This window comes from Dunckerocampus dactyliophorus, chromosome 14 (assembly GCF_027744805.1).
Source record: "Dunckerocampus dactyliophorus isolate RoL2022-P2 chromosome 14, RoL_Ddac_1.1, whole genome shotgun sequence".
Taxonomy (NCBI): Eukaryota; Metazoa; Chordata; class Actinopteri; order Syngnathiformes; family Syngnathidae; genus Dunckerocampus; species Dunckerocampus dactyliophorus.
This window is the reverse complement of record NC_072832.1, coordinates 27,129,076-27,147,105: the sequence shown is the minus strand read 5'-3', so window position 1 is coordinate 27,147,105 and position 18,030 is coordinate 27,129,076. Positions and strand designations below refer to the sequence as shown.

The window sequence follows — 18,030 nt, the reverse complement described above, 5'->3', positions numbered from 1 at the left end:
CTCATCAGACCACAGACCATTTTCCCAAAGGTCTTGGGGATCATCAAGATGTTTTCTGCCATGCAGGCCGTTTTTGCCCAGTGTCTTACTTATGGTGGAGTCATGAACTCTGACCTTAACTGAGGCAAGTGAGGCCTGCAGTTCTTCGGATGTTGTTGTGGGGTCTTTTGTGACCTCTTGGATGAGTCGCCGCTGGGCTCTTGGGGTCATTTTGGTTGGCCGGTCACTGCTGAGAAGGTTCACCACTGTTCAATCTTTGTCAGGCAGGTCCTATTTAAGTGATTTTTTGATTGAGAACAGGTGTGGCAAAAATGGAACTCAGGTGGGCTAAACCACAGTGAAGTTTGTTTTAATGGGGAATGGCTTTTTCACACAGGGTCATGTAGGTTTGGAATTTTTTTCTCCCTTAATAATCAAAAGTTTCAGTAAAAAAATACATTTTTGTGTTCAGTTGTGTTGCCATTTTGATGATCTGAAACATTTAAGTGTGACAAACATGCAAAAAAAAAGAAATCAGGAAGGGGGCAAACCCTTTTTCACACCACTGTATGTGTCCAGGACACCCACTGTATAGTGCATATGTACACATAGTACGAAAGAAAACGATTACATCATGTTGATTTCAAAGTGTGTCCCTCAAGGGAGGCACAGCAGCTTGCAAAAACATCAAAACCGAAGCTATCATTTCAGAACTATCATTTCTTCAAACACAAAATGGGTTCATTTTTTTGTTCCTGCAGCAAGAGAGGCAAGATTCGCTCGCTAGAGACGACGCGGGGCTTTTACCGTTTAGTACACGGGCTTGGTGTACTTAGATGAGCGTCTCTCAATCTGTAGATTCCAAAGCACAGCATGTTGTACGTCTTCAGCGCTTTACAGAACAAATCCCCGTAGCAGCCGCCATCCTGGTGAGCAACACAATAAGAATCAGCCAAGAAAAAGCAGAAGGGATGCCAGTTATTGCCAATAAACAGCAGTTGAAATCTCGCTCGTATCGGCTAGTAGCTGCTTTGCGTGATCGCCGTTCTTCACATCCGATTAAGGACGGCAACGAGCCGAGGCGTCTGGATGTGCGCTGCCGGGTAGTGCCAGAATGTGTCACCTCCGCTTAAGCGTCCTCTTACCCCCAAGTCGGCGAAGGGCCCGTCGTAGAGGGCCAGCTGGGCCACGCGACACCTGTCTCTGTTGGCCAGCGTTTGCGGCGTGCTGTAGCCTCCTCGGAGGGCGTTCTCCTCGGCCAGCAGAGCCTCCAGCTCTGGCGTGGCCCCTCCTGTGACCAGCGTCCGAATCAGGGTGAGGATGTTGTCATTGAAGTACGTCTGGGGAGTTACAGAGGGGTTCCACGTTCAACTCTAACTTTCAGGTCAAGTCCACCACTGTATAAGACACATTTACAAGACACGTCCAGGTCTCCAATGGCAGCAACCTTGGTCATTTTTCAGGTTTTTATTAGTTTTTTTTATTCATTTAATCTTGGTAAAAAAAAAAAAAAAACATTTTTAAATAAATGTTGACATTTTTAATTGAAAAATGTAAAAATGTAATTGCTGTCTTGGCTAATAACGGAATCCACATCGGTCCCAGAACAGCCATACGGGTCGGGCCCTAATCGTAACTTATGAGAAACAAACAAAACAAAATAAGCTTGTCATTTTTGGAAAATTATGTTGGAGAAAAAGTTACAACATCATGGGAATAAAGTCCAAATATCATGGGAATAAAGTCGTAAATATGAGTAGAAAATATACAAGAAGAAAGTTTAAAAATAGTTGGAAAAAAACAAAACAAACAACAGCAGAAATGGGGAAAAAAAGACTAGTTTTACAAGAATGCAGTCAAAATATTGAGAGAAAAATGTCGCTATTTTAGGTTATGAGGAGAAAAAATCATGTAAAATAATTCAGTAGCATAGGATAAGTTTTCAAGAAAAACTATTATTAAACATATATAATATTACAATATTTTTTGAGTTTAAACTTTTATTTTAATTACTATTCACTTAATCTTGGCAAAAACATTTTTCAAACTTTTTAAAAAAGATTTGTAAAAACTTTTTAAAAATACTATTGATTTAATTTATTGTTATTAATTAATGTATTATTGGTTATTTATTATAAAACATTTCATCTTGGAAAAACATGTTTATATTTAATATTTTTATATTTATTGAAACACTTTCCCAAAACACAAATAATTTTTTTTTACATTTTATTTAAATCTTGGTGAATTTTTTCCACACATTGAAATTTGAAAGATTTTTTAAAACATTTATTTTTTTCCCAAATACAAATATATTTTTAAAATTTTAGTTAAATCTTGGTCAATTTTTTTCCAAAATTTTTTATTTTTTATTATTATTCATTTATTTGTGGCAAAAAAAATGATATTTAATCTGAAACATTTTTTAAAAACATTTATTCATGTTTTTTTTTCCCCAAAACACAAATCCTTTTAAAAAAAAAAATTAATACATATTATTTAAATCTCAGTCAATTTTTTCAAGCCATGTTGAAATTTTAAACATGTATTCACAAAAAAAGGAGCGCTTGATGTGCTCACCCGCTCACACAGTACGGGTGATCTCACCTCATTGGAAGGTTTTTTCTAACTGATTGGTTATCGTAGCTATTTTTAATGCTATGGGATTTATCAGTATGACGTGATAATTCCCTGATATCGGCCTGATAATTGTGCTGCACCCGTACTACAAATGAAATGATATTTAATGATATATATGATTGCCTTTTGTTGGTTCAATTATTCTGCATCAGTCAACAGGAACTCGGAGCAGACTGTTTGCTCTCTGAGGGCGTCGGCGTCTCCCGTCCTTCACGGCGCCTCACGACCCGCTCTCCGTGGCGTACGAAGACAGTCGGTGTCAGTCGGCCGTCTGAAAGTGGCAGGTCTTCTCCGCGGGGGCCCCCCTGACAGGCTTGCCGAGCCCTCATGATGGATGAGCACTGTCCATTAGCCGGCTTCACCTCTGACCGGCGCCGAGCTACAGCTGATGCCCACACGCTCCTCCCTCGGCTCGCCTCCGCACAGCTTCTCTAACCTGACCCCACCCCCCCCCCAGCTGCTGGAATGAAGCCATCACGACACCAAGCGGATAAATACACTTGGCCGTGAGTGGGGAAAAATGAGGTGTTGAAGGTTAGATGTTTTCTTTCTCGCTCTGCCGCCTGCCTCCTTGTTTATGTGATCTTTGATGCGTCGTCAAGAGATGAAAGAATGTTTCTTTGGCCTGTTAAAAGTGGCGCTCGTGTCACCGCCATTACGCTAACGTTCTCTACTTACTTCATTAAAAGACTCCTAAGTTGAGTTCCGTCTGCTCCAAATGAGGAGCGATGCCAAGCGGGCGGCTTTGATGTCAGCGAAGCTGGCAGGCATGTCGGATCAATGTGCGCCGTCGCTTCATTTACTCACTCCTGCTTCGCAAAAAACGCTGCATCCGCTGAAACTTGACGCACGCAAACAAGTACGGCTCACCAAACTTAGATGTGCTTTAGAGTAGTCAGTGTACAGCTTGTAAAGCAGTATATCTTTACTATCCTCTCAAAATGACTCAACATTATTGCTTAAATGACTCCAGATAGTGCCAAGATAGCACAGGTGCCATCGTGGTCTGTTGCTGCACGAGTGCTGCCAGCACCGGAGAGCTGTGGTTCATTGAGAGAAAAATGAATTCCAAAAATCTAAAATTTGCATGAAATGTGAGTACTAATCTCTCCTTTATGGCAGTTAATTGGATCCCAACCCTACTGTGATAAGTGAATTTCCACAAAGTAGGCTTCCTTGGAAATGGAATATTTGTGTAGTTAGAGCAAAGAAAACCTTCTCAATACGCTTTTTAACATTAGAGCTCTCCAGACATGAAATAACACTCGTATAGTCACCTTTACACACTTTTTGACCTAATATAGTACACTTAATAAGAACAAATAAGACATAAAAAACTGTTTACCACCTTCTAAATACACTTTTTAACATTAGAGCCCTCTAGACATGAAATAACACCCCTATGTCACCTTTACACTCCTATTGCCCAATATAGTAGACATAATAAGAGAAAATAAGACTTAGAAAACCCTTTTACTGCCTTCTAAATACACTTTTTAACATTAGAGACCTCCAGACATGAAATAACATCCCTATAGTCACCTTTACACTCCTATTACCTAATATAGTAGACATAATAAGAGAAAATAAGACATAAACAAGGCATAATATAAACTCAAACATGTCAGCATTTGTTTTTTTACTTTCTGTTGTGTACAGTACTTCCTGTGGTTGCTAGTAAATACAGCCCATTTTTAGTTGAAACCTATGCACATTTAAGCTAATTTGACATATCTTTGGTCGAAAGGAAGCATTTTCAAGCATAAAAATGGATAAACAAAGTACCGTACAAATATAAGGCATTCAAAAGATGCATTCAGTGATGTATTGATAACATGTTTGAGTCTATATTATGTCCTATTTATGTCTAATTTATGTCTACTATATTGGGTAATAGGAGTGTAAAGGTGACATAGGGGTGTTATTTCATGTCTGGAGGTCTCTAATGTTAAAAAGTGTATTTAGAAGGCAGTAAAAGGGTTTTCTAAGTCTTATTTTCTCTTATTATGTCTACTATATTGGGTAATAGGAGTGTAAAGGTGACTATAGGGATGTTATTTCATGTGTGGAGGTCTCTAATGTTAAAAAGTGTATTTAGAAGGCAGTAAAAGGGTTTTCTAAGTCTTATTTTCTCTTATTATGTCTACTATATTGGGTAATAGGAGTGTAAAGGTGACATAGGGGTGTTATTTCATGTCTAGAGGGCTCTAATAATGTTAAAGTGTATTTAGAAGGTGGTAAACAGGTTTTCTATGCTCTAACTAAAACATATTTTGTTTATAAATCTTGAATTGGGGATTAAATTAAATTGGGGAGGGATTACTGTATTGTTTTCTGTAGGACTTTTCAGTAGACACGCAAGCCTTGGTTTTCATACGCCACAGTCTTCACACCATTCCTTTTTTGTCAAAGATTTCTGTCAAAATGTTGTCTCAGTTTTTGCACACTGTTGTTTTTTTGTACAGTATTGCAGGTAACAATCCATCTATTTGCGCTGTACCTCAAAATCAAGTGCCCAAGCAAAGTTCACTGTGAAACAACCCGCCATGGGGCCAAAGAAAGTAGCAAATTCACCTTCATCAGACACCCTCATCATACATCCATTTCAATCTGGCGAGCATTCGTCGTGTTGAGTGGACTTACGGCGCTCATCAGGGAGTCGAGGACGCTGACGGCGAAGGCGGTGCCACAGGCGAAGGGCTGCGTGAGGTACAGCTCCGTGTCCGGGTCGTCGTCATCGTCTTGGTCCAGGAATTGAACATTGGAGTCGTTCACTGGAGGCGGGCGCAAACGCAGCCGAAGTTAGAGGAAGATGTACAGTAGTGACGACATGACGACAACTTTTATATGTTATGCAGCAATTTATACACGGGGAAAAATATGTTTGCTTACCAAATATGACTCAATGATTATTTAAAAAGTTACACTTAAATATAATGGAAGATCATTTTTATCATCAGTACAGAAGTCATTTTTTTCTACTATAAATAATATTATAAACGTAATGAGAATGAGAATTTTGAAAAAATATATTTGCCATGTAGAACTTTATCAAATAATTTCCATGAATGCCACATATACATTCAACAATGTATAGATATTATAACGGATAAATTAGGGAAATATTTTTGTAATGATTATAATTTAATATCACATTTGCTGCACATTATATTTAGTTTCAACAATTTTCAGAAATGTATTTCCAAATAGGATTTCAACTGCGGCTATAATATTGCAATAAAACATGTTAACTAGAATCACATGTGATTATTTTCATGAATTTCAACCATTTTTAAATTACAGAACAGTGTGTAACTAATTATTTGAATATTTTAAATACAGAATTACATTTTTTATAAATATGTTTTAATATTTTGGTTAAAAATATATTTTATCCATCCATGCATAGTGAAAAAAAAGATATTTTTGAAGATATCTTAATTTTTTTTCGTAAAAATAATTCAATGTAATTGAAATAATATATATTTATATTTTAACTATTTAATCCCAAATAAATGTATATTTTGTCCATCAGCGTATAGTGTGAAAAACCTATATTTTTGTAGACATTTTTAGATTTTTTTTAATTAAAAAATATATATATATATATATATATATATACATATATATATATATATATATATATTCATATTTCATCTGAAAAAAAGCTATTTTTTGTCCATCAACGTATAGTGGGAAAACTAGCACATGCAGGATTCAAGTGACATACTTTTGACAAACTAACCAAGTAAAAAGGCTAGCTAAACATAAGTAACCATTGTAGAAGTCCCCTAGTAGGATTTTTTTCAATCATAATTCTAAATATTCTTGTTACAAAACATCGAAATTGTATAGATAATCATTTTAATAGTTATTTCTTGAGACTTCAACAATGGCCTTTATGACATCCATGCACACTTAAAGTCATGCTATGTTGTTTTTTTTCTCCAGTTGATGGATGTGTTGGTCACATCATCACCTACACGATTTACCTCTTCCCTGAAAATGAATAGAATATTCAAAATCATCACACATATTCAATCCAAGTAAGAATGTACCACATCCAATTCCTCCCGATGGACATGCAAGGTTCTGATTGGTCCAACGGATGGCCCAATGAAAAAGAAACACATTTTGCAAGTTCTTTTTTTAATTTAAAATCTGATTTCTCTGCAGGCTTGCTGATGCTCGGGAGCAGAAGTGTCAATCAAAGAGACAAGAGGCTGATGCAAACAAGCCTGGGCCCAAGTACTGAAGGGTGTGTGTGTGTGTGTGTGTGTGTGTGTGTGTGTGCGTGCACGCATGTGTGTGTGTAAGGAGGAATGGGAGGGCAAGAGGGCGGTGTTGCTATGAAAACAGCCACAAGGACAGACTGAAGATGATCAAAGACCTTATAGCGATGCCCTGCAAACGCAACTGGAGTGTAGGGGTGGGGGGTGCAAAAAAAACAAAAGCCAAAAAAAAAGAAAATCATTAAAAAGAAAAGGGCCCCAAACAAGACAGTCAATTTCAACTAGAAGGAAGAATCAAAATGCGTTGAAAGTGAAGCCATGGGAGCAGCGTGGGCCTTGACTTGCAGCCAGATACATCAAGACAAGCTGATGAGGAGCGGGGCGGGGCGGGGCGGGGGGTGGGGGCGGCGGAGAGGCGGACGGGCGGGCGGCAGCGGAGGACAAAGGCTCAGCTTACCCAGCTCGGTTATCATTTGTATGTTGGTCCCGCTTTTTTTTTCCTGACTGAGTGAAACCGACGGCAGCGGTTTGCCCGGTTTGTCTAATGGTGGCGAGGCAGCGCAGGGGGGTGGGGTAGGGGAGGGTGGGAGAGATGGCGGCGTTATTGGAGCAGCTTGACAAGAGGGCAACGAAGGCTTCTCACCCTCGTCAAACTAGCACCTGCGGTGGAAGGGCCACTAATGCTTTGAGCCCTGCGTCCACACGTGAAGCACTGCATGAAAGAAACGCACCGCACATAAAACCACGTAGGCCGTCAACACACCATCATGTGCACTTATTGGCCAGAACATTAGGCACACCTGCACAGCCTAATGAGGGCCGTAAAACTCAACGCAACATACAGTGGAGTTTGGCTGCGGCTGTCAAATATTTTAGTAATCCGGTATTTTACTGAAAATGATTTTGATGAATCGATTAATCGGAAAAAAACATATATTTGCTTGGTTAAAGAGCAAATATAAATACCCAAAAGGAAATAAAACATTCCACTAAATAATGGACGACCAACTGGTGTAATTGTTTTTGGATAATTAAGCGTTTTATTTCTTCAATTGACATTGTGCATATTTTCTTGGGTCTGATGGACTACATGACGCTGCTTTTGGAGATGAACTTATCCATCCCAGAGTGGAACTACTGACTGCAAAAGGAGGAATAATAATGACTTGACTAAGATTAATATAACATAACATAATTACATTATGTTGATGGATGTGCATTTATGAATCCTCAACGTGGACAGGCTGACTAGAATATTCTTTATAAGATATTGAGTTTTTGCAGTGTGAAGACACCTTCTGTAGTGGAACACATTGCTCTCAACTAAGTGAGTGAGACACGCACTTCCTTGTTCCATGACACGCTATTGTCTGCTAGAAATGAGCAGCTACTGATTGGTGAGCTAAAATGCTTTTATTTTCCAGCTTCTTAACTGACAGGGTTGTGTTTTTGCAGATGAAATAAAGCCTGTGTGAAGTCTCATTACCATGGTAATAAACTGCCACACATTGGACAGTAGTCATAATTAAGAGAAAGCTAGCCCTCCACACGGCTAACGTTATGTTAGTGAGGTACATTCAAGATTCAAGAGAGTTTTATTGTCATGTGCATAGTACAACAGCAGTTATACCATGCAATGAAAATCTTATTCTGTTCATTCTCCCAAGAAAAGAAAGAAAACAAATGAAAGAATAAGAACATAAGAAACATAAACACATAAACATATATACCAATAAATTAAGCAACAACAACAGAAGAGACATTAATACAAGTAAATAATACAAATAAATAAATAAATAAAGTGCTATGAGTGTGTGCGTGTGTTGCGTGCGGCGTGTGCGAGTGCTTCGTTGAGGAGCCTGATGGCCTGTGGGTAAAAGCTGTTTGCCAGCCTTGTGGTCCTGGACTTCAAACTCCTGTAGCGCCTGCCTGACGGTAGGAGTGTGAATAATGAGTGTTGTGGATGTGTGCTGTCCTTGATGAGGTTGTGTGTTCTTCGTAGGACTCTAGTTTTATAAATGTCTTGCAGTGAGGGGAGGGCTGCCCCAACAATGTTCTGTGAGGTCTTGATCACCCGCTGGAGTGCCTTCCTATCACGTGTTGTACAGTTACCGTACCAAACAGTGATGGAGGCGGTAAGGACACTTTCGATAGTGCATCTGTAGAAGCAACTCAGGATTGTGGTGGACATGCCAAATTTCCTCAGTCTTCTCAGGAAGTACAGTCTCCTTTGGGACTTCTTCAGAATTTGTTGGGTGTTGTGAGACCAGGTGAGGTCCTCGCTGATGTGTGTGCCAAGGAACTTGAAGGTTTTCACCCTCTCCACCTCAGTCTCATCAATAAACAGGGGTCTATGCGGCTCCTTTTCCCTTGTTCTTGGGTCGATGATCATCTCTTTAGTCTTATCTGTATTGAGAAGGAGATTGTTATCACGACACCAAGCTATGAGGTCCGCCACCTCTCTTCTGTATGATGTTTCAACACCACCAGTGATCAGTCCGATGACTGTAGTGTCATCTGCAAATTTAATGATGCTGGTGTTGTTCTGGGAGGCCACGCAATCGTAGGTGAAGAGCGTGTAGAGGAGTGGACTCAGCACACACCCCTGTGGGGTCCCAGTGCTCACAATTCTTGAGCTGGATGTGCGGTTGTGGACTCTGACTGACTGGGGCCTGCCTGTGAGAAAGTTAAACACCCAGTTACAGAGGGAGGGAGACAGGCCAAGTGTGAGGAGCTTATCTGTGAGTTTGTGGGGGCTGACTGTATTAAAAGCAGAGCTATAGTCTATAAATAGCATTCTGACGTATGTGTCCTGGCCCTGTAGGTGAGAAAGGGCTGTGTGGATGGCAGTGTTGACTGCATCATCCGTGGACCGGTTCTGGCGATATGCAAACTGTAGAGGGTCCACGGTTGCCGCCGGGATGCTCTTTTTGATGTGGGTCATGACTAATCTTTCAAAGCACTTCATAACAATAGGAGTGAGTGCTATAGGGCGATAGTCATTCAAGCAGGTCACGTTGCTCTTCTTGGGTACGGGCACTATGGTGGTGGACTTAAAGCAGGTCGGTACAGATGCTTGTGCAAGCGACAGGTTAAATATGTCAGCAAGCACATCAGCTAGCTCTGATGAGCAAACCCGAAGTGCACGTCCTGAGATGTTGTCTGGCCCTGCTGCTTTTCGTGGGTTTGTTTTGTTTAGAACCCTGCGCACATCAGCTGATGTCACCATGAGAGGTGAGTCCTGTGTGCTCCCCAGGTTCAGCCACCCTCTCTGCTCATCAGGAGTTTGGGTGTCAAAGCGGGCATAGAACTCATTCAACTCATCAGGAAGTGTGGTTTGGCTGGACGTGGCTACGCTACTCTGCTGTCGATAGTCTGTGATGTGCTGGAGCCCCGCCCACATGCGCCGAGGGTCTGAGGTGGAATAGTAGCCCTCCAGCTTCTGTCTGTACTGTCTTTTGGCCTCTCGTATGGACCTCCTCAGGTCATATCTGGCCTTTTTGTAGTCATCAGCGGTGCCCATGACAAATGCAGTCGAACGAGCACGTAGCTTAGCCCTTACATCACAGTTCATCCACGGTTTTTGGTTAGGGTATTTTCTGTAATACTTGGTGGTGGTAACAGTCTCTATACATGTGCTAATGTAGCCAGTAACAGCAGAAGCATATTCATCCAAGTCAACAGTACAATCTTCCCTCCCCGCTGCAGTTTTAAACACATCCCAGTTTGTGCAGCCAAAGCAGTCCTGAAGTACTTGATCAGTTTCTTCATTCCATACTTTAACTGCTGTACTTACAGGGGGAGCTTTTTTAAGAAGTTGTCTGTATGTTGGATAAAGGAATATAGAGATGTGGTCGGCCTTTCCAAAGTGGGGTCTTGGAACAGCCTTCAAAGCACCTTTCATGTTGCAGTAGACTTGGTCCAGGATGTTATTTTCCCTTGTGGGAAAGCTCACATGCTGGTAATATTTGGGGAGGACAGTCTTGAGGTTACAGTGGTTGAAATCGCCAGATATAATAAATACAGCGTCTGGGTGTTTGGTCTCGTGTTTATCAATGATGTCATGCAGGAGGCCTAGTGCATTAGCAGTGTTAGCTCGTGGTGGGATGTAAACAGCAGTTAAATACACAGCGCTAAACTCACGAGGTAAATAAAAAGGTCTGCATTTCACCATCAGCAGCTCAATGTCCTGCGAGCAGTACTTTTCCATCGTCTGTACGTCTGTGCACCACCGTTTGTTTACGTAAACACAGACGCCGCCACCTCTGTGTTTACCAGACGCTAAAGTCCGATCTCCCCGGTAAGCAGCAAATGATTCCAACTGGATCGCCGAGTCCGGTATATCCTCCGTCAGCCAGGTTTCTGTGAAGGTGAGGACACAGCATTCCCTGATCTCACGTTGAGCTGTAATCCTTGCTCGTAGTTCGTCCATCTTGTTTTCAAGAGAGCGGACGTTGGCTAGCAGCAGGCTTGGTAGCGGTGGCCTCGTCGCTCTAGCTTTTAGCCTAGCATGCAGGCCGGCTCGCTTGCCTCGTTTACGCCTCGGATGCTTTGCTCGCCGGGTATTCAGCTCACCAGGTCCGCAGGCTGCTGCGTTCTCCCGGCGCAGAAGAAAGGCAAAGTCTGAGAGGCTAAATGAAGGTTCATGGTGAACCCTGCCGATGTTCAAAAGTGTCTCTCTGTTGTAATGTACTGCGTGAGTGTGTTGAATGTCCAAAATGTCCAAATGAATTAACCTTAATGTCACTGATTTGCGCTGCGTTTACCTTGTCGCGGATCTTCCGCTCCATTCGGGAGTAGATGATGCAACATATACGATATGCTGTTGTGGTATGTTAGTGCCGCGTTACAACGGATACGCGTCACGGGGTTCAACCCGCTGTTGAGCCTCATTTTCTGTCTGTTTTTCACATTTTGTTTGGTGACAAAACTACAACTTTCTTCTTTGTTTTTCTTTGTTCCTTTCGTTGCCGTGTCGCATATTCTCTCGCCTCTTCAGTCTTCCTGCACCATCCACTTCCTTCTTGGTCATCTGCGCGGGTGACGTAAGTGCGTAGGTGACGTAAGTGCATGGGTGACGTGAGCGCGTGGGTGACGTGAGCGCGTGGGTGACATAAGCGCGTGGGTGACGTAAGTACGTGGGTGACGTAAGTGCGTGGGTGACGTAAGTGCGTGGGTGACGTAAGCGATTCCTCGAGGCAGAAAAAAAAATCCTCGATTATTTTGTGTAATCGAGGTACTCGCCTCTGAAGTCACACAAAAATAATGAAACTTCAGCTCAGTGAGCGTCTAATGCAGTGGGGGAGGGGACAACCTGTGGTCCATGGAAGACACAACATCCAAAAAGAGCACCTGATCCAGCCTACTATACACGGCAGAGGAACTGCTGTAAAGAAAAAAACAACCCACAAATGCTCAATAATAGCAGCATATATAATAATAATCAATTTGATGTTGCATCATCCATCCATTGATCCATCTGTACCGCTTTATCCTCACTAGGTGTTGATTGTCACATCACATTTTAAAAATTCATTTAGGGGTGTCCAAAGTGGCCCAGGCGCATGCGGGTGCTTTTTTTCTTGGCACTCGGCACATTACGATTCGCATCAATTCACCTGCTGATTTCACGTTTGATTCTTCCCTCACTGGTGAACAAGACCCCCGAGGTACTTGAGATGCCACTCCACCTTTTTCCGTGTGAGAACCATGGACTCGGGCTAGGAGGTGCTGATTCTCATCCGGGCCGCTTCAAACTCGGTTGCGAACCGATCCAGTGAGAGTTGAAGGTCACGGCTCGATGAAGCCGGCAGGACCACATCATCTACAAAAAGCAGAGACCCAATCCTGCAGCATCCAAACCGCATCCCCTCAACGCCCTGGCTTCCCCTAGAAATTCTGTCCATAAAAGTAATGAACACAATCCAATCCTCACTGGAAACGGGTCCGACTTATTGCTGGCAATGCGAACCAAACTCTGACACCGATCATACAGGGAATGAACAGCCTGAAGGAACTGGTCTGGTACCCCATACTCACGGAGTACTCCCCACAGAATTCCTGGAGGAACACGGTCAAAATGCCTTCTCCAAGTCCACAAAACACATGTGGACTGGTTGGACAAACTCCCATGCACCCTCAAAGACCCTGCCGAGAGTGTAGAGCTGGTCCACAGCTCCACGACCAGGACGAAAACCACACCGGTCCTCCTGAATCCGAGATTCAACTATCCGGCGAACCCTCCTCTCCAGAACCCCTGAATAACCTTACCAGGAAGGCTGAGAGGTGTGATGCTACAATAGTTGGAACACACCCTACCACCCCCTCCTTCTGCCAATCCAGAGGCACTTCCCCTGATGTTCATGCGTTGCTGCAGAGTCGTGCCAACCAAGACACGCCCACAGCATCCAGGAAGTTAAGGATCTGGGCAGATCTCATCCACCCTAGGGGCCCTGCCACCGAGGAGCTTTGTGACAACCTCAGAAACTTCAGCCCCAGAGATAGGAGAGCCCACCGTGGAGTCCCCAGGCACTGCTTCCTTACTTGAAGACGTTCAAGATTCAAGAGTTCTACTGTCTTATGCACAGTAAAACAGGTAGTTATACTGCACAATGGAATTCTTATTCTGTTCATTCTCCCCAAAAAAAGAAAGAACAGAATAAGAGTTTCATTGTGTAGGATTGAGGATCCCACCTCAATCCCACCTTTACAGTCATCAAATATAGTAAACGTAATACTGTACTGTACTGTAATAGAAAACGTGGCAAAAATTAGACAAGTAACATTCTTCAGCTGGTACCTCTTCTGGAATTTGTCCAACTAGCCTTCTCCCAGATGACCAGCAAATCCAATGGGATGTTTTTCTTTCAGCTATCGCTGATCCAAACAGCGGGAGCAGACTCCATTTTCACGATGAACTTATTACGACTTGTCACGACATGCTTTTCTCATTGATGAAGGGTACAAGAGCCGTTACACGGATGGAGCCAACGCTGGACATAAGGGCTGGCGACATGCCCAAAGTCAGCTGGGATAGGCTCCAGCATACCCCTGTGATCCTAGTGAGAGTAAGCGGCATAGAAGACGGATGGATGGATTTCTGTAATGTTTTACTTTAAAATGTCAGCGAAAAACAATTGAAACATGTAAATAAATACATTTTATGGTGTTAAGAAATGTCTGAGAGCCAGACGTGGTCATCAAAAATGTGTGGGTTCCCTACCCCTGCTTTAAAGTGAAAAGAGATGATTACAGGAAGTTCTCTAGTGCTCTACGGCGGCTATTATTTATTGTATGCTATCACAATGTGTAAAACACTGGCGGTGGAGCGGCGGGGTGTGGGTGTGGGGGTGTTGCTGACAAGGACAGAATGGGGGTCTTGTGGTGATCACGTGTGCGGTCAAATGGGAGCGGCTCTGCGCAGGTAATGGCTGGCCCGGTTACAAGTAACATTAGGTGGCTCCTTTCTCTTCCTCGGCCTTTTTTCTCAGCTTGCTTTTTTCTCATGCTCCATTGCTCTCTAATTGGGTCAGGGGAGACAGAGCGGGCGGTCTCTGGTGCCTAGTGGAAGACCCCTCAGAGATCTGAAAGTTTCATGAGTCCCCAGCACTGGTGGGAATACTGTACAGTCGACTGCCATTGTTATTAATAAATGGACCCATTTTGCAACCCAGGCAGTTTTCTACCCCCTCCTCCCCCCACCTTTTCACTCTCTTTTCTCCCCCGCCCTCCCCATCAGAGTTTCTCCTATGCATTAGGGGACAAATTGCAGGGGATGTGGCGGCAGCGCTCCTTAGAAAAACATACGGTACCACACACACGTTAGCTGGCCAAAATTCCAAAGTCCGTTTGGATTTTTGGCCATTGAAGTTGAGCGGCTGGCGAGGTTTACCTAATTCCGTGATGATGGGGATGTTGGATCCGGTGGTGACGGAAGCCTGACGCACGAAGCCATGTACTGGACTGCTGTCTGGAGATGACCTGTCCATTCCAGGAGGCGTGAAACCTGCCCAAAAAAAGACATTGTGGGAAGGAGGCGACATGACACAACAACCAGAAAGTTGCAGACCACGAGTGTCCAAACTTTTCCAGCACCTTTGCCACTTTGATATTTTGAAAGCAACGCATGTAGATATGCTAAGAAGTTATATATATATTTTTGAAAAACTGCATCTGGCCTTTGTCACATACTGTAGGCGATAAAGCCGTTTAGTACGATCTCTTGTCTTTTTTTCCACATTTTTGCTGTTGTTTTTTTTACCGCAAATACTTCAACTTCTGGTAACAATATGACTTTAGCACCATCATTTTTTTACTCATAATATTATAACTTTTCCCCCAACTTAATTTTCCAAAAATTAAAAAAAAAATCATGACTTGAGATTTCTCATAATATTATGCCTTTAAATTTTTTTTCTTATATTTTAACTCTATGCTACTAAAATGACATTAGTTTTGCTAATAATATTAGAAGTTTATTCTCAGAAAATTTCAATTTTTTTTTGTCTTGTATTCTACATATGCTACGACTTTTTTTTCTTAAAATATTTTGACTTTATTCTTGTAAAACAACATTTCGGCTGTTGTTTTCGTAAATTTTCTTTTTGTAATTATGACTTCACGCTCCTAATTTTTTTTACTTTATTCCCAGAACTTTTCCCCCAACCCCAAAAATTACAACTTGATATTGTTTTGCTTCTCATATTATGACTTCAAAAGAACTAAAAAAAATATATATGTTTCATTTGTATGCTACTAAAATTACATTATTTTATTTATTATTTTAAGTTTATGCTCATAAAAGTGGAACTTTTTTTCTCGTATTCTACATTTTCTATGAGTTTACTTTATTCTCATAATATTTCGACTTTATTCCCATAATATTATAACTTTTTCCCAGACCAAATTTTCACAAAATTGAACAACTTGATCTTGTTTTGTTTTTCATAATATTATGACTTTTAAAAAGTTGTTATTTAATATGAAAATTCTATGCTACTAAAATGACATTACGCGATATTACGAGTTTATTCTCATAAAATTGCAATGTTTTTTCTTGTATTCTATTACTTTTTTTCTAAATATTTTGACTTTGTTCTCGTAAAACAACAGCTGTTTTTTCCATTTCTGCTGTTGTTTTTTCTTAATTCTCCAACTATTTCAACTTTCTTTTTGGAAATTTTCTTTTTGGAATTATGACTTTATTATCCTTTTTTTTTTTTTTTTTTTACTTTATTCCCAGTACTTTTTCCCAACCTCATTTTCCAAAAATTACAACTTGATTTTGTTTTGTTTCATGATATGACTTACAAAAAAAATGTTTTTATTAAAAATATTGAAATTCTATGCTACTAAAATGACATTATTTTTCCTCATAATATTACAAGTTTATTCTCATTAAATTGCAACCTTTCTTGTTCGTATTCTCCCTTTTGTTTTTCCTCTAAATATTCACACTTTATTCTCATGATATTTTGACTTTATTTCCATAATATTAGAACTTTTTGCCCAACCTAATTTTTCAAATATATATGTATATTAGAATGATTTCAATTCTATGCTACTGAAATGAAATTATTTTCTCATGATATTCCAAGTACTAGCGTGTACTGTGTGCCATGTGCGGTGTACCCTGGATGTGCGTATTGATGGCATTCCACATAGTGCATGTCAGCCAAGTCAGCATAAAGTGGCTTCAATGACAACAGGGAACCTAAAAAAGTGCTTTTAGGGGTCAGCTAGGACATATTTAGCATTCTCGCCCCTCCATCAGCAGCGCACCATCAATTTTGCATGTCTCTCATTTTGTAACAATAAAGTGGATACCAGAAAACCTTTTATGGGGAAATGGCGTGGATCGCGGCGGCGGCGGGCGCATGAGCGGGAAGTGACAGCGGCGTGAATCCGCACGACTTCACATTTAGCCTCAAAGTGACAAGTAAACACCTTCAATTGGTAATGCCGGATGCATAATGCATCAGCTGTGTTTTGACATCCATCATTTAGTGCTGACTGCAGCCCAATTCCACCAGCAAGGTGGAACACATACAACACATTCAGGCCACTATTTCTCTTTTAAGACGATTGTATATTTTCTATATGTGTGTGTGCGTGTGTGCACACGCGTGCGTGTGTGCTTGCGGTGTCAGGATGCACACACTGGAGTGAAGCACGCCGGATGATGAACGGTGTCATTCCCATTATTCAACTTGGGAATAGCGCTCAGTCGTCATGTCAACTTTGTCCATGAGAGTCAACTTTTTATCAAGACTAGCTGGATTGTTTTGTTTTGCTGAGAAAAACAAACAACAAGCGTCTCCAATGAGAGTCATTGTCAGCGGGGAAAAGGATGACGACGGCGCTGCGTTTAAAAGCTGCTGCTCACGTCTACAACACGGACAATCGTAGAAGAAGACACAAACACGAGAGCTACAGCTCATCTTTTCAAGGAGGAACATTTGCTTTGACAGTATACGACATGTCAGTGTCTGTCACATGTCAGCCCACTGCATGGCGACGATTTCTCAAACTGCAGTAGGAGAACCACCAGTACCACCAGTACCACCACGGCCTCCATCTAGGACGGGGGTGCCCAAACTTTTTCCACTGAGGGCCACATAGTGAAAAATGATTGGCTGCAAGTTTCCACTTTGATATTATGAAAAGCATATGCTGACTAGTCATATATATTTCAAGAAAAAGTCCTTATGATCACTTTGTCATATAGGAGATGAAGCCTACTTTTAGTGTCAACTTCGGTATTTGCTGTTTTTCCACCATTTTTGCATAAAAAAAAGTCAAAATATTTCAACTTTCTTTTTTATATAATTTTCATAATTTTTCTTTTCGCAATATTCTGACTTTATTCCCATAATATTATAACTTTTTCCCCAACCAAATTTTATGCATTGTAGGAATATATAGGGAAATTTTAACGCATGCGCATGCACACAGTTTAGTTGCAAATGTGAAAACTGTACATAGTTCATGGTGTTATATTTGTAAATGAATTATTTTGATGTAAAACAACCCCCTTTTTGTGTTGTTTACGTTGTGGTAGAGTTGTTTAGACAAAAGCAAAATACTTCACAAGCTGTTTTTCTCCCTAGTTTAGTCAGGAACTGATATTTTCCTGAAAGGTACCTACAGTATGTTCTACTGCTGATTATCAAAGAACGCA

General features: G+C 41.2%; 1 protein-coding gene across 35 annotated transcripts in view; it reads right to left on the bottom strand.

The window, feature by feature from the left end:
- Window positions 1–18,030, bottom strand: part of kcnma1a (potassium large conductance calcium-activated channel, subfamily M, alpha member 1a) — a 264,345-nt gene that overhangs the window by 15,666 nt on the left and 230,649 nt on the right. For 21 of the 35 annotated variants that reach the window (XM_054799657.1, XM_054799671.1, XM_054799660.1 and 18 more), the window contains 5 exons: window positions 14,743–14,856; window positions 7,309–7,392; window positions 5,263–5,393; window positions 1,125–1,319; window positions 787–905 (listed from right to left, as the gene is read on the bottom strand). In XM_054799657.1, the coding sequence (XP_054655632.1) occupies window positions 787–905; window positions 1,125–1,319; window positions 5,263–5,393; window positions 7,309–7,392; window positions 14,743–14,856 (643 nt within the window). The remainder of the gene's footprint in view (window positions 1–786; window positions 906–1,124; window positions 1,320–5,262; window positions 5,394–7,308; window positions 7,393–14,742; window positions 14,857–18,030) is intronic. The other 14 variants (XM_054799666.1, XM_054799667.1, XM_054799679.1 and 11 more) reach the window with 1 other exon arrangement.